General features: G+C 43.6%; 1 protein-coding gene across 10 annotated transcripts in view; it reads right to left on the bottom strand.

Moving 5' to 3' along the window:
* The window catches only part of STK3 (serine/threonine kinase 3), a 186,009-nt gene extending 161,881 nt beyond the window's left edge, over positions 1-24,128 (bottom strand). For 9 of the 10 annotated variants that reach the window (XM_084849046.1, XM_084849047.1, XM_084849051.1 and 6 more), the window contains exons 1-3: positions 23,889-24,125; positions 10,175-10,255; positions 1,199-1,327 (exon numbers count right to left, since the gene is read on the bottom strand). In XM_084849046.1, the coding sequence (XP_084705172.1) occupies positions 1,199-1,327; positions 10,175-10,255; positions 23,889-23,911 (233 nt within the window). In that variant the 5' untranslated portion in view covers positions 23,912-24,125. Of the gene's footprint in view, positions 1-1,198; positions 1,328-10,174; positions 10,256-23,888 lie in introns of all 10 variants that reach the window. The other variant, XM_084849044.1, reaches the window with a different exon arrangement.
* Positions 24,129-24,797: the final 669 nt, after the last annotated feature.

The following is a 24,797-nucleotide window of genomic DNA, read 5'->3' as shown; positions in this document are numbered from 1 at the left end:
TCTTACTTTAACTACTGTGTGTTTTGGTGCATTTGTAAGTTGTCCATAAAGATCTTCACAGATATAAAACAAGCCTCAAAAGAAAGGGAGGTTTTCTGCCCGCAAATATTTTACAAGGGAGTGATTCACCAATATTTTACTAAGGACACACCCTTATCTTTGTTCAACACCTACCTATCACTGCCAACCTTTGACATGGACAAAACCTCCACCTAATCCCTCATACTGCACTGTCACCAACTCTCATTGCAGGCAATCTGAACAACTGCCTAGAAAGGCTCCCATTACACCCACAGCACCAATGAATAATTGTGCTACAGCTTGAAGGAGTTTTTGCATTTTGATACCTTGGCTTCTCTCCCCCCACCCCACCCCCGCCCCAAGTAGCTAGATGGCATCCCCCAAAATAGGGAAGAACTGCAAACATTATAAATATACCAATGAAATAAATAAAAAATATAACCTGCCACCAAACCAGAGATAGGGCAGACTATAAACATTTGTTTGAAGCAGGATATCCTCTCAGCTTAGAACAGCTTCAACCATATTCCCAGCTTTTTAGGCTAAGGAAATTCATCTACCATGAATAGCTCTCTATTCAGTGCCATCTCCAAAAGCATGAAGACCCAAATGCTCATGTAATGAGGCACCCTGTTCCACTGCGGCATGAATGAGGTGCAGTGGACCACACTGTACAATCGCTGACTGAAAAGGGAGATTGTGACTTTACATTAGCCATTCCAGATGTAAGCTTCCTGGACAGCATGTACGTTCTCCTATATCACAATGTATGCTATGTTAGACAGCATTCTTCAGGGCAACCACTTTTTATAAAACACAGTTCTTCCACTATTTCATTCCAATATTTACCTTGCATCTAGCCTTAACCATAACACATACCCAATAACAATATTTAAGATGAGCATGGGACATAAATAGGATTTGCCAGTTCTTCACAGGCACTTAAATGTTCCAAAGGAGCAAGAAAGGCTGCAGCCAGTATGCCTCCACTTTGTTTTATAGCCAGCAGGTGGAGGAAGGAGAGTGGCAAGGTTGAAACCAAATCAAACACTGACATTTTTCATCACTGAACTGTGAAAACTTTAAAGTGGCTTTCAACCTCAGCCTCCATTACTCAACTGATTAAAAAGTATACTATCTAGTAAAAGATGATTCTCACAATAAGCATAATCCATACCTGTCACATTGTTGCATTATAGAAATTTCTTTAATTATTTCCTGTAGATCTGATTCAACAGGGACTTGCTTAATTGCCACAACTTGCCCAGATTCTTTGTGAATGGCTTTAAATACACTGCCATAAGACCTAGAAGAGAAAGCAGTACTAAATTAGGCTCTTGATAACAACAGTCACTATGTCCAAACTATCCATTGCAACACTTTATGCAACAACCACATTTGTCACTTATACATCAATATTTGCTACAATACCATCAAGCGTGATAGGTGGAATCATGTCTGTCCACAAGCAAGGGGCATGTGCCACAATCCAGTGTAGCTCCCCATCACTTTTATTTATTTACAATATTTGTATATTGCTACATATCTCAAACAGACTTTGGAGGAGTGAACACAAAAGATAAAACAGTAAAAGAATAAAAAGATTAAAACACCACATTAAAATTATGATTAAAAAAAAACAAAATACCAATAGAAACCGTGACTGGTCAATTTAGGAATGCCTCCTGGAACAGTGCTACTTCAGGAGGTGCTGGAAACAACACAGTTTTGGTGCCTGCTTGACCTCCAGGAGCAAGGAGTTCCAAAGAAAGAGTGTTGCCACACTGAAGGCTCTTCTCCTGCTGGACACCAATCAGGTCATAAGTCCATGTGGAAGCACTAGGAGCAAGCCCTCTGTTACAGGTGACCAGTTACCAGGCAGGTTGGTAAAGGAGAAGGCGCTGTCTCACATATCCTGGTCTCAAGTCGTTTAGGGATTTGTACACTAATCCCAAAACCTTAAACCTGGCCCAGTAGCGGATAGGCAGCCAGTGCAGTTCTTATTCATCCAGCCTCCCAATGTCCAGCCTGTTTCATTGCCCATAGCTCCCCAGTATACCAAGAAGCAGAACAGGCTCCAAAGCACCTGAGAGGGCACTCAGGTGCAATCAAGTCAATGACCCTCTGCATCTCGCTGTTCCACAGTGAGGCTAGGGCCTTGTGTGGATCACCACCTTTCTCCACTTGGAAATCCCCAAGCACATTCAGAAATCCATCGGACTCCATCAGTTTTCCACTGCATGTCCATACATCTCCTCTTCACAGTTTACAAGTTCACATGCAGTGTTAATTACCTTTAAGTAACAAGGACACAGATTACCTGAGTGGAGAAAAACTATTCTTTTTTCCCAGTTTGCACATTGTAACAACCCACGGTTAACAACCCATGGGTTGTTGAGAAGATAAGTGGGAGCAAGAGTGCATGCCAGGAACTTCTTTTTAACGGGCTCCAACTGCAACTGCGATCAGAGCCGCGATGGGGGGGGGGATAACAAGGACAAGGCGGGGGCTGCTGTCAGCTCTGCCAATGTACCGCTCGGGCACAATTGGCGGGGCTGTCACTGGCAAGGGGAAGGGGCACTAGCAGCGGCTTGGCCGCAATCGCCAAAAGCGATCACGGTCGTGCTCAAGAAAAGCAGTTCACTGCCCAATGCCCTTTACCCACAATGGTTTGGAATGCCTAGGAACAGGCCATGGGTTATCAGGGTGGGTTGTTCCCGAAAACAAGCCCCCTGACACAACTGGTCTGGGTTCAGATGACATGCTAACCCACCATGAGTTATTCAAGAAATTGTGGGTTAGCGTGTCATCTGAACACAGTCACTATCTAAAAGCAACTAAGTAGCCTGTTTCCTATGGCTGTCAGACAGCACCACTAGAAAAAACGTTTCAAAATAAAGAAAAACTGATGTTAAGGGGAATTATTTACAAAAGGGAATAAATATCACTCTTCAAATAATACGTTGAGATTGTTTTGTTGTTGTTCAGTCGTTAAGTCGTGTCCGACTCTTCGTGACCCCATGGACCATAGCACGCCAGGCCTTCCTGTCCTCCACTCTCTCCTGGAGTGTGCTCAAATTCATATTGATTGTTTAAAGGTTCTTAAATTAAAAAATGCTTGATTACCATCTTTAATAGACAACTGAGTATTCACTAGCCAAATATACTCTCAATAGCTTTTCCTTCAAGACCAGATTACCCTACACTCCGCCCCAGCCAATTCCACACAGACCGTGACAGATAACGACTCGGTTTGCACAATCAGAACAAGCCAGCTTGTTTTCAACTGGCATATTCACCAGCCAGCCACGGCTTATTGTGTCATCCGAATATGAACAGCATGGCTTGTTGGGAGGGTTAAATAACCCATAGGCTGGTGTAGGGTTATTTGAGGGTTATTTAACTCTACAAGCCATGCCATCCAGTTTTGGACAACACAATAAACTGCAGCCAGTGATTATGCAAATTGTGCCTGACACATGCCACAGCTCACTACAAACCACCATGGCTTCTTTAACCCACAGTGGCTTGTTTTGATCATGTAAACTGGCCCACTATATACCATTCTTCCTCTGCCTCCAGCTCTTCCTGCTTCGCCTGGCCTTTAGGATAATTCAGATGTTTCAGAAACTAAAGTTGCTGAAGTTCCCTTTGGTCAGACATAAAATAGGAACCCAAAATGTATTATGAATAACTTGATTTGAAATTATGTTTGGTATATTAAATTTAAAAGTATAGTTTATACAGACAATAATTACAACATTTACTGAGTTTACTTTTAAATGTTTTTAATTTTAGTGATCGCTTCATGAGCAAACCAAGTTATAGACAATTCATGTTATGTTCCTAAAGTAACAAAGTGACTTGAGACTGTAAAGAGCACACAGAAAAAAAGATTGCATTTTCATTTTTCCCTGGCACCCCCTAGCTACCCCCTTGGGGAAAAAAAAAAAAAACACAGGAGGTTTTCAATGGCTTCAAAATTTCTGGAAATTTTACATCTCTACTCAAAACTACTAAACCTAACCTTTAAATTCAAACATTAATACTCTTATTCTTATGGTCACGTGGTTCACATATACATATGCTCCCCATACACTACTGAAAGGGATCTAAGACTGCCCTACAACATGAAAGGGTTAAGAAAACCTTTTCACCAGTACTATTATCATGCTTGGATATATGCCCCTGACCTTGGATATGTGTCCCTAAACTTGTACTTGCCAGGATTAGATTAACTGATATGTCAAGATGGTGCACTTTCTAAAATCTCCAAAAAGCATCTTAGGTCTCTGCCTTATGCAGAGGAAAAAATATGCACATTGCTATCAATAGGTGTCATAAGAGTTTGCTCATATCTATAATTTAATTTAGTAGGATTTCCATGTATGTTTAGAAGATCTGTGTTCTCAAGTTGTACAAGTTTCATTTTCACATGCCTCCAAAACAGGAAGCTCTGGCTAGCCCTTTTCAAAAGGAATTTAAACACATATAGCAATTCCTTGAAATCCAAGGTATATTTGATTTCTTCTGGGGCAAGTGAGAACTGAAACAAAATGTTGCAGCGTGGAGTGTTTCTCTTCAGGGCTCCAGCCAGCAAGGCCCTTTTCCAGAATACTTCATTTATTTATTTAAAATATTTCTTGGCCACCTTTCAGAGCAGAAGCCCTCCCAAGACAGCTTACAGCAATAAATACATAAAAACAATTAAAATATTAAAAGTGATAAAAATATAAAAACAAAAACAAAAGCCAACAATAAAACCAACAACAATGTTAACAGCAGCAGCAGCAATAGCAGTCATATCAATAGAAGGCCAAGGTAAAATAATATGTTTTCAAGGCCTTCTTAAAAGTCTGCAGTGATGGAGCATGGCGGACCTCCGATGGCAGCTTGTTCCAAAGGCGTGGGGCCACTGCAGAGAAGGCCCTCTCCCATGTGGTCACCCACCTAACTGCTCTCACAGGTGGGCAAATGAGAAGGGCCTTTCTTTCTGATCATAAAGTGCAAGCATGCTGATATGGGAGTAGGCGGTCCTTCATGTAACTTGGTCCCAAACTGTTTAAGGCTTTAAAGGTCAAAACCAGCACTATGAATTGGGCTAGGAAATGCACTGGTAACCAATGCAGCTGGCGCCGTATAGGCATTATATGATCAAATCGCCTCACCCCCACCAATACTCGGGCAGCTGCGTTCTGCACAAGCTGGAGTTTCTGAACCACCTTCAAAGGCAGCCCCACATATAGCGCATTACAGTAGTCCAGCCTGGACGTGACTAATGCGTGGATAACTGAGGAAAGGTCCGTCCTCTCCAGATAAGGCTGGTACGCCAACTGCGGCCCTAAGCTGGTAAAAAGCACTCCTGGACACCGCAGCCACCTGGGCTTCCCCAGTTAGCTCAGAGTACAGAAGGACATCCAGACTGCACACTTGGTCTTTCAGGAGGAGTGCAACCCCATCTAAAACCAGTTGTAAACCTCCATCCCAAGTAGTTGATTTCCCCACCCACAGTACCTCCGCCTTGTCTGGATTAAGTTTCAGCTTGTTCACTCTCATCCATCCCAAAACAGCCTCCAGACACTGAGTTCCACAGAGTTCCACAGCCTCCCTGGGATGTGCAGATGGAAACGAAGGGTAGAGCGGAGTATCATCCGCATACTGATGACATTTCAGCCCAAGCTTCCTGATGACTTCCCCCAGCGGTTTCATGTAGATGTTAAAAAGTATGGGGAACAAGATAGAACCTTGTGGCACCCCACAGGATAATGGCCATGGGGTGGAACCGAAGTCCCCCAGCACCACCTTCTGAGACCGTTCCTCCAGAAAGGACCAGTACCACTTTAAAACTGTGCCTCCCAAGCCCAATCCAGACAAACGATCCAGAAGGATCCCATGGCCAACGGTGTCGAAAGCCACTGAGAGCTCCAGAAGAACCAACAGGGTTACACTCCCCCCACCCATTCCCTCGCGTAAGTCATCAACCAGGGCGACCAAGGCTGTTTCCATCCCATAACCAGGCCTGAAACCTGATTGGAATGGATCTAAATAATCAGTTTCATCCAAAACTGCTTGGAGTTGTGAGGCCACCAGCACCTTGCCCAAGAATGGCAAATGTGACACAGGGCGGTAATTATCTGGAACCATAAGATCTAAATCTGGTTTCTTCAGCAAGGGCCTCACCACAGCTTCTTTCAAAGTTGAGGGGACCTTGCCATCCCTCAAGGAGGCATTTACCACCTCTGAGGTCCAGATATCCAGCCCAACTCTGGCAGATTTCACAAGCCAGGATGGGCAAGGATCTAAAGGGCAAGTAGTAGGCCTCAGTCCTCCAAGCAGTTTGTCCACATCCTCAGGTTGCACAAGCCAAAAGGTATCCATAACATAACTAGATGGTGCACCAGCCCTGTCCATATCAGACTCTTGTCAAAACAATGTCATCCAAGTCAGGGCGAATACGAGCAATTTCATCTGCAAAGTGTCTGGCAAATTGTTCACAGAGGGCCTTTGAGGGTTTGAGTTCTTGTGTTCCAAGGCCTACACCCAAGAGGCCTTTAACTACACGGAAGAGCTCTGCTGGACTACACTGAGCAGATGCAATGGTGGCGGAGAAGTAGGATTTCTTCGCCGCCATCACCACCACAGAATAAGATCGCAAGTGGATTCTTACCTGTGTTCGATCATATTCGTTCCGAGTCTTCTGCCATTTGCGCTCTAATCATCAACAGTTGTTTCATTGCCCTCAGCTCCTCAGAATACCAAGGAGCTGACACAGTTCTACGACCACACCGAGGATTTCATTTCATTCCCCAATTTCCTATTTTTCTTTTTCAAATGACTCAATGTTTTGTGGCTTCTGAGCATGCTAGGTGCTCATTAGGCTGTTGTGGAGGGCAGGGGAGGTTGCCCCCTCTTTTCAAAGTATTTTTAAAAAATGTTTATTTTAAAAATATTTATTTAAAAAAATACCTCTTTATAAAGTATTTTTTGTATTTTTGCAAAGGGCTCCCCCTAGCATCCTGATACCTCTCTTGTGTGCGGTTGGTGCTGTTTTGGCTACATCAGGATCAGCACTCATTAGTATATACAATGGATATGCCCAATTCATATCCCATTTATTTGCTTGAGTAGAGGTCTTTTCCTCTTGCTATTAGCCATCAGCATTTGGGGGCGCTTGTGTGGCGCAGAGTGGTAGGCGGCAGTATTGCAACCAAAACTCTCCCCACGACCTGAGCTCGATCCCAGCAGGAGCCCGGTCTCAGGTAGCCGGCTCAGGTCAACTCAGCCTTCCATCCTTCCGAGGTCGGTAAAATGGGCACCCAGCTTGCTGGGGGAAAGGTAGTCATGACTGGGGGAGGCAATGGCAGACCACCCCACTACAGTTTGCCATGAAAACGCCAGCATAAGCGGCGTCCCTCTAGGGGTCGGTAATGACCCGGTGCTTGCACAGGAGGAACCTTTTTTCCAACTTACATCTCATAGTATATCAGGCGTAGGTACACTGTACCCACTTATCTGGGAGAAGTAAGACCCATTGAAGTCAATGGTGTTTACTTCTGAGTAGACATAAGATTGTATTGCCACAGCTCAATCCTACAATGTCTGCTCTGAAGTAAGCTCCACCTAATTCAATGGAGCTTAGTCCAGGTAAGTGGGTATAGGATTGCAGCCTTACCTGGAAGTAAGTCCCACTGAATTTAATAGGGCTTGCTTTTGAGTAGATAAACACAGGAATGCACTGCTCAAACTATGCCACACCAATTTAAATGTAATGTTCTGCCAAACAATTACTTTGAAAATGACTGAATAACTTTTAGGTATATACATGAAGTCAGGTGTCAGACGGTGGGAGGAATCACACTGTCATTATCTTGGCTGTTAAAAAATATTCAGATTCTTGACATCATGACTTTGGAAGACTTTCAGTGGAACAGATAAATATCATAAAAGCTACCCCATTTTTTTTCATATGTAGCATCTGACTAAGTAACATGATGCTTCTTCCAAAAGAAGTGCTGTCAAGTGTTAGTTTAGCAAAGCATCCTGTTTATCATAGAAGGCTGATGTTTCTGAATCACTCAGATTTGAAAGTTTGCTGTTAAATTGGGCAGACCCAGCTCCATGGTCTTCATCGCCTAGGTACTAAGCTCTAACTTTTTAAAAAGTAGGCACCTTGGCACCATTAAAGCCAGAAAGGGCCAGCAAGGGGGAAAAAAGATTAGACACTGCCTGACTAGTAATTTGGAGGGGGTGGGCAGAGAGCATAGTCCTTCTGCATCGGCCTCCTTCATGGTGTCACTCATGGACAGCTTGGAACAATGCTGCACATGAACTGCATAGCTCTCCATAGCTGCATAGCAGCTTCTCAATACAACCAATTCCAAAGCAGGGGTAAACACCAAGGGCTTCTTGTTGATAATTTAACAGGATAATGGGCAGGGTATGCTTCGAAATCTTCCATCAGCAGCAGAACATCCCGTCAGCAGCTGGGATTAGGGCATAATTTGGAGGGTATAGATGGCACCCTGGAAAATGGGTTAATCACACCCTCTCAAAGCTGCTGTGTTCACACCACATTTATTTATATTTACTTATTGTTTATTCAGTACATTTATAGCCCACATTTCCTCCTCCACAGAAGTCAATGCAGCATACATGTGATCCCCACATGGTCCCCAGTCCAGTCACTGACCAGACCCAGCCCTGCTTAGCTTCAGCAAGGTGGCGTATATGCCTTCAGACCATACCTTCAGACATGGCAGGACAGACAATACTATGAGATCTTTTATTATAGAAGAAAGGGCTAGTCAGCCACATTTTGCAGAATTTTTCTATGCTGCTATTTTCACTCATAAGTAAAGAAACAATTGTGCAACAGGAATTTAAGTAGCCTGCTATAAAAGTAGAAGTCATGTTTTGTAAACTTTTACCGTTTCAAATGAAAATGTTTCAAAGGTTCTATGCAATGTGAGCAATGCGCAGCAGGAAAAATCTGAAGAATATTTCCTATGTTTAGGAGGTATTATGCCTGCCCACGGGAAAGTTCTGTCTTAGTTACTGAATGTCACTAAGCAAATTTAGTCACTTTATAATGTTAACAATAATGCTCCTTTATTAGATTTGATGAACATTTACGAACATGATTCAAGTAGTGCATGTTTAAAGATAGAAATGTTTGTTTTTGACTTCTAGCTGTTGAACATTTGTTTCCTATGGACTCATGCACCCACACCACATGCAATGATGTACATATGGCTTCCTTATATGGAAGTGATAATCCCATAGAAAACTGCTGACATTGAAGCGGGAGGCAGTCAATGCTTATTCTGTATAGTGGGGGAAGCAACATAATATCTTCCTCTGTGAGAAATGTTAGTTAACCTGGGGTAGACAGAGGTCAAATTGGGACACTTTCAGCCATGACAGCAGCGGGGTATGACCTCAAAGGCAAAATACAGATTCGGAACTTTGCAAAGGAAAATGCAGCTGGGAGAAAGGTGAAATGCAATTTGGGGCAACAAAAATAGCTGGCAGGGGAAAAGTTAACTCACCCCTTCTCCACGCAAAATGACACACTCCCAATGGTGCTTTCCTAGTTCAACACAAGTGTGGGCAACACATAGCTCACAGGCTGCATGCCCCCACCACATCCCTGAACATTTTTTCTAAGTCATTGTTTTGTTTTTACAAACAAAATGGTGCTCCACACCAGCTACGGAGCACTTAAAGGGTCACATTTAGCTCGCAAACAAGCTAAATGTAACCTTTGTAGTACTACAAAGTGGTTTGTCACCAAATTTCAGCAGCAAACCAAACTTTTTTATACATGAGTTTTTAAAATTATGTATTTATGTTCCCAATGTAACCAATGGGAGGTGGGGTCTGGGAGCAAAAATGGCCCCTGGACCTCCCACAGTTGCCCACCCCTGGTTTTTAAAAAGAGCACCCATCAGGGCCTTGTTATACACACGTATGTAAACTTTCTGTAAGCCCCAAGATATTCTTAGACTACTTGGATGTGGACACTAGCTCAAATGGAGGAAGCTTTTCCCACTCAAAGCCAGTTGTGATATTCTCCTGTATGTTTATGTGATGTTTCTTGTTTTGAGTCTTCCCAGCTACCCCACCTTCCCTGCACATATAAGGTTGTACATACCCTTCTCCAAGCTTCTCCAATACATCGAAGACTTCTTCAGGCTGCTTAGTCAAGCTGTCTTCACTTAGCTTTTTTAGCTTGCTAATAAAAATATTTGAAAAATATTCAACCATTAGTAACTTGCAATAAACTTTAAAAGGTTAAAAACTAATTCCCTAATGTAGATTCATTTTTATACAATTTTACTAGTTATCCATGGGTAGAAAGAAGTAAACCAAACTAGAACTTATAGATGCTTAGTTCAACTGACAGCAAGAACACTGTAAGTGGTTAAGAAATGAAGCAACAGAGGTTATCTTGATACTAATGTAATGTAGCTCACAAGACAAAAGCCCAACAGTGGTATAAGACACAACTATGATCTAATTAAGCAAAATATTTACTGAGGAAGGTATAAGGTGCAAGTGTATTGGGAAATAGTGATGGTAAACAAAAGTGTTGCCCAGGAATAAAGTTACTAACCTGTGTCTCATTTTCTAGTCCTTAACATTAGGCCTGTAAATAGTTACTTAACTAGTTGCCTATACCAAAAAAGAATCACCTTGAAGCAACCAGATATGCATGATTTTGAATACTGGAAGGAAGTTGTGGGTTGTTGTCTTACTTCAGGCCATCAATATCCCACAAATGATTAAAACAAGTATGTGTGGACAGGAGGGTTAGTAAAAAGAATTTTATAAGATAATATTTTGGGACTTGCTTGCAGGGCTGTTTAGCAGTTAGATGCCTATTGCTTACTGTAATGTTCTCATCAGCATACCAACGCATGCCATCCACAGGAGGTTTTCTTGCATGACATGTGCTACTGCTAACAATTTTTATTTATTTATTTATTTATTTCATTTCTATACCGCCCAATAGCCGAAGCTCTCTGGGTGGTTCACAAAAACTAAAACCAAACAACACACAATAAAACAATTTAAAATATATAGAACATTAAAACCACAATATAACAATACAACCACAATAAAAACTAGCAGCAGTGCAGGAGTTTAAAATACAGATTTAAAACAGCAAAGCTAAAAATTTAGAAAGCTAAAATGCCTGGGAAAATAAAAAGGTCTTCACCTGGCGCCGAAATGTAGGCGCCAGGCGAACCTCACTAGGGAGCTCATTCCAGAGCCGGGGTGCCACAACAGAAAAAGCCCTCCTCCTAGTAGCCACCCGCCTCACTTCCTTTGGCAGGGGCTCACGGAGAAGGGCCTCTGATGATGACCTTAAGGTCCGGGCAGGCACATATGGGAGGAGGCGATCCTTCAGGTAACCTGGCCCCAAGCCGTTAAGGGCTTTGAATGTTAACACCAGCACTTTGAATCGGGCCCAGAAATGGACTGGCAGCCAGTGCAGCTGGAAAAGTACTGGCGTAATATGAGCTCGCAGGCCAGTCCCTGTTAACAATCTTGCTGCCCTATTTTGGACCAGCTGAAGTTTCCGGACTGTTTTCAAAGGCAGCCCCACGTATAAAGCATTGCAGTAATCCAGACGAGAAGTTATCAGAGCGTGGATAACTGTAGCTAGGCTATCTCTGTCCAGATAAGGGCGTAGTTGGTATACCAGCCTAAGCTGATAAAAAGTGCTCCGTGCCACTGAGTTCACCTGTGCCTCAAGTGACAGTTCTGGATCCAAGAGCACCCCCAAACTACGAACCTGATCCTTTAGGGGGAGTGCAACCCCCTCCAGAACAGGTTGAATATCACCTAGCCGGGCAGACGAACCACCCACTAACAGTACCTCCGTCTTGTCTGGATTGAGTTTCAGTTTATTAGCCCTCATCCAGTCCATTACCGTGCCCAGGCAGTGGTTCAGAACAGCCACTGCCTCACCTGGGTTTGATGAGAAAGAGAGGTAGAGCTGGGTGCCAACAAACTAGACACAACAGTGATGAACCATGATGACCCCTACAGACGACGACTGCATGGAGCCTATTTGTAACCCCATGTCTAAAAGTCCTATAACTGCCTCTGTTCTTCAATCCTTACAGAAGATTCAAGATCAGTATTTTCTCCAGCCTTTATCTGTGAGTATCTTACCACCATCCCTCCAGTCCCAGCAAAGGAAAGAGGCTATTGTGTAGAATCATAGAATCACAGAATCATAGAATAGTAGGGTTGGAAGGGGCCTACAAGGCCATCGAGTCCAACCCCCTGCTCAGTGCAGGAATCCAAGTCAGAGCATCCCTGACAGATGGCTGTCCAGCCTCGTCTTGAATGCCTCCAGTGTGGGAGAGCCCACCACCTCCCCAGATAATTGGTTCCATTGTCGTATTGCTCTGACAGTCAGGAAGTTTTTCCTGATGTTCAGCCGGAATCTGGCTTCCTGTCACTTGAGCCCATTATTCCGTGTCCTGCACTCTGGGATGAACAAGAAGAGATCCTGGCCTTCTTCTCTGTGACAACCTTTCAAGTACTTGAAGAGTGCTATCATATCTCCCCTCAGTCTTCTCTTCTCAAGGCTAAACATGTAAAATGATTAACCTGAACACTTGAGCTGCCACCCAAAATTAAATCAATTTCTGTGTTTGGAGACCCTCCTATTCTAGGAACAGTAAATCCTAGCCTGTTTGTACTTCACAAGAACATAGCAAGTAACGTAACCAAGGAATGAAACCCACATAAATACAAAATATTGTATTACTCTCTCAATAATAAGCCAAAGCTGTAATGTTTCAGTGTGTATCACAAACCTTCTCAAACAAGGGCTAATCACTAGCTAGCTCTAATACTCCATATCTGAGGAATCATGTATATTGGTTTATAAATACAAACTAGGTTTTTCATGTTAAAGAGAATCTACAATCAAATTCTTTCACATTAGCACATTCAAGTACAAGAGGTAACTAAGTAACATGGCTTAGGGTGCACTGCAGTCTAAACCATATTAGTTGATCTCTTGACTACATTCTGGCCAGTTTTCAAAATTTCAGATTAACTACTATGAACATTGTCAGCACAATCCTATGCATGCTTACTCAGAAGTAAGTTCCTCCCTTCAGTGGGGTTTAATCCCAGGTAAGTCTGTATTGCATTACAGCCAGAGCCTTTGAGTCCCATTCAAAGGCAGCTCTGATGGAGGACCAAGCATGGGAAGAGGAACCATAGATATAATCCAAAGAGCTTGGTTTGCGTGGGGGGGGAGTCTGTTCAAAGAAAAAGGCAAGACAGAACAGTTGTCCCACTGGTATCATTTCCCTTCCATGAACATGCACCACTAAGTCTCAAGCACAGACATTTGACTGCTGCACTACAAGTTCCCTCACGAAATCAGGAAGACGAGCTGCTCGAAAGCAAAGCTAGCTGAAGAAATAAACCACTGAAAAATTTGCCTGAAGTTCCCCTGCAAGCGGTAGTAGCTGCTTGAACATTTAAAAAAGAAGTATGAAGGGCAAAGTTGATTTTGATGCAGCAGGACCCAGCTTTGACAAGGAATCCTACCCACATAACAGTGCAATATTATTCACAACACGGCACAATAGATGTTTGGGCAAAAAGAAAGGCAAACTATGCCCAGTGTAGTAACATTTCAAGCTGAATAATTTCCTGGGTCACTACTGGCTAAGGAAGCCGCAATTTTCCACTGACGCTCAAGGATTTCTGACCATACACGTAGTAATGTTTGTTTTCCTGCGTTCCAAGAATATAATCAACAAACCAGAAGATATGTACTACTTTTCTCAATCACCACTTGGAATAAGCTATCCTCCTCAAGGTACACTGGTATTTACGGAAGCGAAAGACAGCATGTTTGCAAGAAAAGCCAACAGTTGAGCTGCAGTCCTATATACACTTACCAGGTAGTAGGTCCCATTGAACTTAATGGAACTTATATCTCAGTAGAAATGCATAACATTGCTATTTCTTGCTGCTTAAGGAATTAAACTACATTTCTGCTTCCTCCATGCAGGAGACTTGGATACACTAATATAACCAAGTTGTATTTTTTTTTCCTGGCAGTCACCAGATTCCTTCCCAATTTAAATTGCAGGTGCATATTCTGTTTTGCTGAAAATGCACTGTGGAATGGGAGGGGGAAGAGAGGTTCTTTTTCCCCAGCATCACAGGGAAATCACCACCACACCAATACAGGACAGTTGCCTTGGGCGCAGCATGCAAGCAAAGGCCCTCTTTCTGCTGGTGCAGTAAGATACAGAGTGCGGTTTCCCTTCTAGATTCTCTCAACAGGAACATATAGACCAATAGCACCAGCAGAATTCCTTCTCTACAAAAAACTTTCCTGAGCCGTTCTGACTTAGCAATAATTATCCATGTCTTGGTTACATCATGCTTAGACTATTGTAGTGTGTGGGGCTATCCATGCAGAGCGCATAAGCTACAATTGGAGCAAAATGCAGCAGCTAGCTTACTAACCAGTTAACAGGACTATATTACACCTGTCTTGAAAGACCTGCACTGGTTTCCAATTACTTTTTGGGCTCAATTAAAGCTGTTTGTTTTAACCTAAAAAGCCTTAAACAGCTTAGGACCTGGCTATCTAAGAAACTGTCTGTCTCATTATGAACCAGTATGGTTATTAAGATCTGCAGGAGAGGCCCTCTTTAGGGCACCATTGCCCGCAGAGGCCCATTTGTCAGACACATGCGAAAGGGCTTTCTCTTGCATAGCTCCCAAACTGCAGAATGCATTCCCCCAGGAAAAGTCACCCTTTGGGCTTTTAAAAAGGGTGTGAAGACACATCTTTCTGATTTCCTCCAGGAGTGGGGAAGCTTTTTTCTCTCCCCCGGAGCTACCCACCTACCCCAAAAATGCCCCTCCTTGCTATAATTAGGGTTTTAAAAGGCCTCCACTGGTACCAGTGGAGACTTTTTAAAATGCCTTCATGCAATATGGGACCAGGGAAATGCTAATCTCTGATCAGAATTGTCCTCTAATCAATGGATGGAGATAAGACACAGAAGCTGGCAGGCCAGATGAGGACCCCTTGTTCGGTTTGCAGAGTTAGCTGCAAACTTAACAAGACCCCATGGGCCTTGTTCGGTTTGTGAGCTGGAGGTTCCCCATCCCTGATTTAGCCTTTTAAACTATGTAGTTTTAAAAGTGTTCCTGTTTCTACTGTTCTCGTTTTTATTAGTTTAGATTTTATTGTTTTAAATTGTTTTACATCACTTTGGCTTTTTAGCAAATAAGGTGGTATATAAAAGTTGAAAAATAAATTAAACAAGACTTAGACAATGAGTTCAATCCAAAGATGCCTTTCTACTAGCTTAAAGCCTCTGCTTTATGGGCTACTTTCTGCATGGAAGAGCTATTTCCAATCAAGCAGCATGACAAAGGTGACCCCAAATCTAGGAAAGTTCTTCTGTTTGTACAGGCTCTCTCTCAAGACCTTTTTATTGCCTGCTAATATCTACATCCTGCAGCCTTGATCTTCCTTATTACTATGTTTCTCATACTATAAAATATGACCCTCAAGACTTACATTGGTCCTGCATTGCGAGAAGATTCACAGAATAGTACTAATACATTAGTATTAGTATCTCTTACCACTCACAGTTCTTCCGACTTAACATTTACTCTGTCTTTAACTGAATGGTCACTGTATTTCAGGTCAGCCATGTGTATTAAGCAGTTTTAAAATATATATATATATAAAGCCAGTGTGGTCCGCTGAACAGCCAATTAAAGACACTTCTCAATTATGTAGCAACAAACACATTAGGGGAGGGACCACAGCTCTGGAGAGTCACCACCTGTCAAAATAGACAATACTGGCCAAAACAGATAAATAGGCCTGACTTAGCACAAGGCTCCTTCCTAAACCAATGTTTGTTGCCCACTTTATGCTCATCAAGGAGCTGCAATAACTAATCCCAACTCCTTGGTGAACATACCAGTATAATACAAGTTTGCAAACACGTGCGCCATATTTACACATTATTGTTGTATATATGCATGTAGAAGAATATATATCCATATACATTATTTTCCAGGTTAAAGAATAGTATGTTGAGTTGCCCTCAGACATGATGTGGAATTTTGATCCAGATGTCCCACATCTGTCACAGACTGTGCTGACTTGGACAAGCCCCTATCCAACTCTCTACAATACAGTATCAGACCACCACTTTTCTGCCAAGCTTACAGACATCTGGCTTGCCAAAAGCCTTATGCCCAAGGAATCAATTGTGTTGTACCTCTTGTTACAACCCAGTCCCACATTGTTCTTACTTGCTTAGTGATTTTTTTTTGTACATATGATCCTTTGGATCTGCTTTGGCCACACTGTATATAATAATGAACCTGAAAGTATGCAAACCAGGACAGAAGTTCTTAACATATCCTACACGCAAGAGCGTGTATAAAATATAACTGTATTTAGTTTCTAAATGAAGCCAGGAAACTTTCATTAATTGTTACGTTGTCTCTTTGTTTGTTACTATGATTTGTTGCAGACATTTATCGGGCCCAGTTCATTTTAAATTAAAAGTGGCATCCAAAGAAGAAAAAAAAGTGGCATGCGACCCAAAAAACAGAGTTAAGAAAACTATTCTACAAGAGAACAAATTACTTATGAATACTTGAATATTTATAACCACATGTAAAAACAAACAGCTTCCTTAATTTAAAAACCTAGGAAGAGAAGAGAATATATATGGAAATTGTAGGCAGTTCTCATGTTTACAGAAGCCAGGAATGAACGTTTCTTCCTAAATGTAGAATATGTCTTCAGTCCAAGTTTATATAGGCTGCAGGGTGGCGGGGAGAGAGAAATATGACTACCAAAACTCTCGGTGGTTACTAATTCAAGTGTTGTAGTTTTAAATTATTATTATTATTGAAAAAAGGTGATTTTAATGAGGTGCAAATATCTTTTGCTATTGTTATGAACACTCAAAATTCTACACAAATGAAAGATTTAAGAAATGTCCAACTTCATCTATCCATCCTATTTAATACATCACATTTGGAGCACATTCCTATGCATGTTTAGACGGACAAAACTCCTACAACTCCCAGCATGCAGAATGGTAGGAGTTGTTTAGACAGAAGAAGTCCTACATGCATAGGATTGTGCCCTTAGTGGATGCTTACTGCCTAGAGCTGTGATTCCCACTAAAAATAATTGAGAACAATCCTATGGTCCCTGGGCAAGCATCCCAGGGATCATAGGATGACTGAGATTTCTCCCTCTGAGGTCAGAGACAGCACTCCGACCTCGGGAGGGGGAATTGGAGATCTGCCCCCCGCCCAATTAGTCACAGCCGGCACAGAGAAAACAGTGTTGGCTGCCTCTTTGCAGTTGGAAGATTGACCCTGGAGAGGGGAAAAAGGAGGTTGTTCTGGTGGGTGGGGAGGGAACGAGACCTGAGAGGCCAGGATATGATTTATCCTGAGCCTCTGTCCCTCCCATTCCAAAGCACCCTTACAAAAAACCAAAGATCAGAGGACAAGGAGGCAAAGATCACCTCCTCTGCTTCTCCTGCCCTGTCGGCTTCAGCCTGGCAGGGCATAGGAATCTTGGAAGCCTCCAAGCTCAAGTGCTTCTAAGCAGGGAGGGTGAAAGCCATAGGGCTGTGCCCTAAAACAATTTATGGAAAGCAATGAAGTTTAACTGTAATCTTAGAAACTGGTTTTAAACCATCTTAAATAATTTAACATTTTGATACTCAACATCTGCACCAGTGCCTCTTCCTGCTGTATCAGCGTAACATTACAGTTTTGGAAATTGTGCTCTCAGTTAATATTCTAAAGTCTGTTTCACATGGAATCTCATTATTTGGGGCAGAGTTTAGAATATTACGAATTTCTACTTAGATTTTATTTTTGTTAAGGGAAGCTTCAATACACATGGACAATAACTGCTGAACTACCAGAGCATAAGACTTTAAAGCCCTGTATAATGAAATCCTATGGCTACTTTCATTGAATCCCGGCCCTACCAGGCATCTTAGGACTTTTTGAACAGGACATATTGAAAATTAACAGGACAAATTAGTCAATGGGACTAAAGCATGACTAACGTAGTCTGGATCCAACCTTCTGTAGACCTACATTAGCTAAAATGTGTATTTGATTTCAAAATTTTTCTTTCTACTTCCCATCTCACATTAACATCTATGCTAGGGGTAGCTAAAACACAGCCACAGGCTCCTCATCAGGGCCGACCTTCTCATTAGGCAGACTAAGGCAAATGATTCAGGTGGGGAGAAGAATGGATTTGCACTGCTCCCCTCCCACCACCAATAGGAGGGGCCGCTGCCTCCAGCAGGTACTCTCGAGAGTCCTGCCAGCCACCTTCCCATGGTATTTGCTGCAACAAGAGAGCAGCCTGTAGGGCTCCCTGGAGCAGTCACCTGCCCAGGGTTGAGAGGTCAAGCCTCATAAGAGGTCAAGTGAAGTCTCATGAGAGGTCAACTGAAATGAGCTCTCCTGAGACATCAGGCAAGCTCCTCACAGCAGGGAAGGAAGGCAGAGGTGTATTTTTTTGCCTCAGGCAGCATGATAGGTTGGGATGGGCCTGGCCCACAACCACACAAACACACACACGTCCTCCACTGCCCCGTTGAATTTGGCAGTGGTGAATTTATTTCCCCCGCCCAAAAAAGAAATTGTACTTTTAGCACTATGGAAAACAAGCCAAATTTAACTATTTTAGCATTAAGGAGGGGTTTCCCGCTGGATTTCAATGACAAACCACCAATATTTTCCCAAGTTACCCCAAAGAGTGCAGCTCACAAGGGGCCAGAGGGCAAAAATGGCCCCCAGACCTCCCACAGTTGCCTACCCCTGATGTATGCCCAGGACACGACTGAAGAGATTTTTAACGTCACATATGAAAATGCCCTCCTACCTACCTCCATGTCCTTCACTCCCTCCATTATGACCTGTCAACCTTTCCCTTCCCTCCCTGCTCGCAAGTCCAAATTCCTGATTCTTTAAAATCCTGGGTCTTGGAAGCAGACTATGGGCTGGATCCAGACTTAGTCCTACTTCGAGTAGATCCACTAAAATCAATGAGACTTAAGATAGTTATGACTAACATAACTTGATTTCAATGGGTCTACTCTAAGTATGACTGGATCCAACCCTAAAGCTTAGTTACTGGAAGTAAGAGCTAAAATACACTGGTATTTTTGGCCCTGCCAATGTTTTCTATGGCCCCACCTGTAGGTGAAATGCAGCTCCAAAAAGCTTCACCAAAATGGAATTCATCCCTCAGGCCAAAAAAGGTTCTGTGTCCCTGCTTTAGCTGCTCCCCCTTTCAGGAAGAGCCAGGTGGAAACAATTGGGCACTATCACGCTTGCTTGTGAACAGTAAGCCAGGATTCTGAAGAATTCTGGCTTAGCATTTTTTGTGAACACAGTCAGTGTCTTGCACATTGAAAACTAGATGTCAGGGGAAAGGCTAGCCTAGAACTGATAGGGCTGACAAGCAATTTAACTTACCCAACAGTGGCTTCTCTACCACTAAGTGAAATTAAACTAACTTTTCCTACAGTTGTCCAAAATCCTATCCTTAAGTAATTTAATGAAAGTTTTTGTTTTGCTTGACTTCTATTCTACAAGGCTTCTTTGCAATGCAAACTTAACTTGAGAAATATATTAGTGTAACTGGCACTGCGTTTTCTTTGCAGTAATGTATTGCTTTAAAGAAAATCAAAAGTGCTGAAAGGTAAAAATCAAATGCAACATATTTTAAGTGAAATTTTCAGCTTTGGAGAGAACATATTTCTTCAGATCAATGGCACTGTCATGGCCTCATAGTGTTCCAACATTTTCATGGCTGACTTGGAACACCACTTTCTTAGCTCCTGTCTCCAAAAGCCTCTTCTCTACCAGAGATTAATTAATGACATCTTTATTATCTGGACTCATGGACAGGAAGCCCTGATAAAGTTCCACCAGGACTTCAATAACTTCTATCCCACCCTGAGCCTAGAACAGTCCACACAACAGGTTCACTTTCTGGATATGACAGTGCAACGTCATAATGGATATGTAAGTATCACCCTATATCAGAACCCTACAGACCTCTATACATATCTACATGCTTCCAGCTTCCACCCAGAACACACCCTAAAATCCACTGTCTACAGCCAAGCCCTAGGATACAGCTCCATCTGCTCAGACTCATCAGAGACTCACAAGAATCTAAATCAGACATTTCTCAGACTACAAAATTCACTCAGCAAAGTAAATAAACAGGGCCAGCCTGATACCCAGAAATGATCTACTATGGAACAGACCCAGAAGAAAAAACAACAGGCCACCACTTGTTGACACCTACAGTTCCAGCTAAGTCTACTCAAACATATCATCAGGGATCTACAACCCATTGTGGACAATGACACTTCCCTCTCACAGGCCTTGGATGGTAGGATAGGAAAGTCTCATGCCGATAACATACCATACGTTGAATGGTGCCTTGGTTCATGCTTTATTTACTATTTAACACATGCATGAAAAGGCGTGGGGATTTCACAGGGCAGCAAATAAATTATGTGCCCATACAAACCCCACAAAATTGGCATTTGGTGCGTTTTTACAACTGTGGTTCAGGAACTTACATAGCATAGTCAACTGGGATAAAACCACAAAGATAAAATCTTACGGAGAAGATAAAAAGAAGGAGAATTCAATACAGCCTTGTAAACAAGCCCACAAAAGTTACTATCCTACTGATAGGAGGTATGGAAAGCTGCACTTCCATGCAGGACACAAAGGAGGGAGCTTCCCTCCTCTAGGAGCCCACTTGATTTCTATACTGGGCATGGAGGAGGGATGGAGCACTCCACCCCTCCTCTGCCAGCCCACTGACTTGCCTGCTTGGAATTCTTGGCTGCCTATGGCTATCAGCTAGTGCTTCCATATAAAGCTGATCAAAAGCAGACCCCCTAAAAGCTTCTCAAGTAGAGAAAAGCTTTAGATTAGATATTCAGAACCAGAAGGGGGCACACTGATGACTATCTGGAGGAGCTGAATTTCACAATGCAGGGCAGGGCTCCCCAATGCAGCACCTGCGGGGACCACCAATGGAACCTGCGAAGCTCTCTGCTCCCTTCAAAAATATAATTTTAATTTTAAAAAACTTGAAAAACATGAAGGTACCAGGCTCCCCTTCCTTTTCTGGAGCCTCTCACTGATCAGCTGTTCAGAGGATGACATGGAAAGATTTGCTTCCTTGCCCCACCCAATCTTCTTCCGTCCATACAGACCTTTCCCTTTGCTCTCTCTCTCTCCTTCCGCTCCCAGCCTCTAGCCTTGCTAATTCTCTTCACCCAACCCCTCACTATTTCTCTCTCTTCCCCATCCCTAGCCTCCTTCTTTCTCTCCCTCCCATCCTAGCTCCTAGCCTTGCTCTTTCTCTCTCACTCACCCCTTTATATTGCTGCTGCTCCCCACTCCCAGCCTCTAGTCTCACCATTTCTCTCCCCCAAGTCCAGCCATTATATGACTAGCCATAACTCCTATGAGAGCCATTTTGTGGTGTCACCCACAACAGTTTCTCAAATTCTCAAATGTGTCCACAAGTCCAAAAAGGTTGGGGACCCTTGCTGTACGACTTGCCAAGCAAAGGCCTGTGTAATGGCAAGACGGCCAAAGAACAGGATGCATCAGAATTCAGACTCAGCTTCTAAGGTGCAAGCACAAGAATAGTCTACAACAGCTTTCCCCAACCTAATGTACTCCAGATGTGTTGAATTACAATTCCCAATGGTCACACTGGGTGGAGATTATGGAAGTTATATTCCAACACATCTGGGAGACACTAAGTTGGGGAAGGCTGGTCTGAAATATAGCAAACTAAATGATCACTTCAGCAAACTAAATGATATAGCATACTAAATTATCACAGCGTCTGGGGGGCACAGGATACTTCAGTTTCCTCCAAGCTCCGAGCCAGAAAACCACATTCCCCTCCCCCTTGTAGCCTCCACAGAGAAAACTGCACCAGCTACCTCTCCATGCTTGGAAAATGGAGTGCAGAGCCAAATAAAAGGGGGCGTTCCTGAGGGAAGGAAGGTGACTGGGGTGGCTGCATTATGTCATTTCCTATGACCACCCCAGTCTCCTTCCGTCCCCCTCCAAGGCACCACTGCTAGACAGGTGAAATCACCCATCTAGCAGAAATGCAGGGTGGCTGGTGCATGGAGCCGCTGCTCTCCTCCTGCCCTGCATTGGATACCCAGCAGCCACCAAATTCCAAGGGTGCCAACAACCTGGATAGAATTATGGCCTAAGACAATTAAAAATACCATCTTCCCACCACACAAGATAAAAGCTAGAGATCTCTCACTAGCATGAGTAGTAATGGCATTCAGTATACTCACAAATTTCAGTTTGTCTTCTCATATAGTTGCTAAACAATATGGAAGCTTGAGATATGCAATGTTATCTACCCCACCCAAGGGATGAGCACAGAAACTCATCCCTTGGGTGGGTAGGGAGTACATACATTAATATGATAATAAAAACAGCTTATGATGTGTATGTTTTTATCTCCTTCATTCTTTTGAATATACAGTGAAAAGGCATGAATATGATAGGGTACTCAAAACTTTTTTTTAAATAGAAGTTCCACATTATTCAGAGGTTTCATTTACCACAAGTGAGCTGCAATCTCCCACATCTACTGCCTCAGTAAATTAAATCCAGCAATATATTCTGAATTTAAGCATACTCTGACACTAAGCCAGAATCTGCTACCAATGTCTATTGCATCCATATTCTTTCAATGATTTGTGATAATGCAGACAGGTCAAGATCCCCCAAGCCTCCATTCCCACACTCCTTCAAGGACAGAGGTCAAATGTCAAGAGGACCAATGTGGTGCATTCAGGAAAATACAACATTCTCTCTGCCCCATGGGAGGGACTAGCAGGGAGGTCTGAAGTGGGTGGTGTGTGTGGTGTGTGAGTGTGTGTGTGTGATGAGAGAGAGATTAATTTCTCCCTGACTCCTATGTGGGGGGTCCTTATCTCGCTTGGGGCTTAAGCAAGAGTACACACCAAGGGAGTACCAACAGAATGACCAAATGTAGACCAATTATGCTTTTAACATCCTCTAACCATACTGTCAAACCCACAAGCAGGATGGTTAAAGAATAGCAAGTGGGTGGATATCACCACCCTCACTAGGCATGCTTATGGGTAAAAACCACACATCCCCATTAGTGTCTGCACACATGACTCCAAAGGAGAGTAGTTATTCTGGATCAGAGAGATGGGAAGGCAGACCTGAGCATGTTTCGGGGGGAAAGGTGATGCTGGGGTTACTGTGTGCTGGGATGTGTGTGCATGTTTGAAAACGTTTGCGGGATCAGTCAGGAAGGTTATTTCCCACTCGGGAGTGGGCTGCACGTGTCTTTACTTGCACCCACACACAGACACACTAGTCTCAGTTCTCCACAAGAGAAGGAGTGGGAGGGAAGGCTGCGGTGCCTGGTTTGTATCCAACGTTAGTGCAACTTACGTCCCATTCATTTCAACGGTGCTACTCTAAGAAGGCCTAACCTTGGACACAGTCCTCTATTTGCTCCACTAGCGCGCGCGCGCGCGCACGGTTAGAGAGAACCCCCGGGGGTGGGAAAGCGGTCCTGAGAGGGAGCGGCGACGGTTCACACGAGGAAGCCTCCGCGACAACGAGGGGCAGGAGGCGGCGAGGTGCGGCCTAGGCCGGCCTCCTTCCTTGCACCCGAAATGAACCTTGCCCCCGCCCGCTCTCCCTCTCCGCGGGATGGGGGAGGCCCTGGCCGTTACCTTTTAGGCGCTGCCTGCTCCATCCTGCGGCCGGCGGCTCTTGGGATAGTTACCCCGCACCGAGGCGCGGTGCGTCGCTGTCGCCCTGACAGGACCTAGCCGACAGCAGCAGAAATAGCCCCGCAAGAAACTCTCCGCACAACTTTCTTCCGCGGCTGGCCCTTTAAAAGCCTCCTCCTCTTCCTCCCACTCCCCCTCCCGCCGCCACTTTTCGCGTCGCGTCCGCCGCCTGATTTCAATAACTAGGCGCAGGGCTAGACTGCCCGTGGATAAATACCGCCCACCCGGCCCTCCTATTGGCTGCAGTTGAGTGGGTGCGGAACGAGCATTGGTCGTTCCAAAAGCCAGTCGGGACCCCAGAAAGCGGAAGAGAAAGTTACTTTAGGCCGGGTGGGACTCGTTAAGCGGCGCAATTGCTGCAGCGGCCGGCAAAGGAGTAGTCGCGTCATGGCGCGTCACGGCCGGAGGAAAGCGCAGGGAAAGGTCTTCTTTGCCCGTCGTGCGTCGCGCCAATAAGTTCCCTTCGTAGAGGGGTGCATGTTGGGTTGTGTAGTTTTCTCCTATAAAATGTGATGTGTCAGGTTTCTATAGCTAGGCTGCGGAGGGGCAGGTTGCAATCGCCTCCGAGACAGACAAATAAATATTTAACATTATTCGCTTAACTTTAGAAAGTTTGGTAAATAATAATATTAAGAAAGTGGTTTAACAGCACAATAAACCAAATATGAACAGCCTCAACTTTAAGACACAGTTCATTGTGAAGCGCAGTGTTATTGCTGCTGGACCGACAACAGTTGTTTGGCCCAGTTCTTTTAGTTTGTTGCCAGTCTCTGATGTGGAGGTGTGCTCTTCTGCTAGGGGACGTTTTTACTTATGCCTGTCAAACGAAGAAACACGCAGTAATCTCAT

Source organism: Heloderma suspectum, chromosome 4, assembly GCF_057233095.1.
Source record: "Heloderma suspectum isolate Gila_16-S chromosome 4, 16-S_ref, whole genome shotgun sequence".
Taxonomy (NCBI): domain Eukaryota; kingdom Metazoa; phylum Chordata; class Lepidosauria; order Squamata; family Helodermatidae; genus Heloderma; species Heloderma suspectum.
Note: the sequence above shows the minus strand (reverse complement) of the source record. Positions and strands in the feature narration are given on the sequence as shown.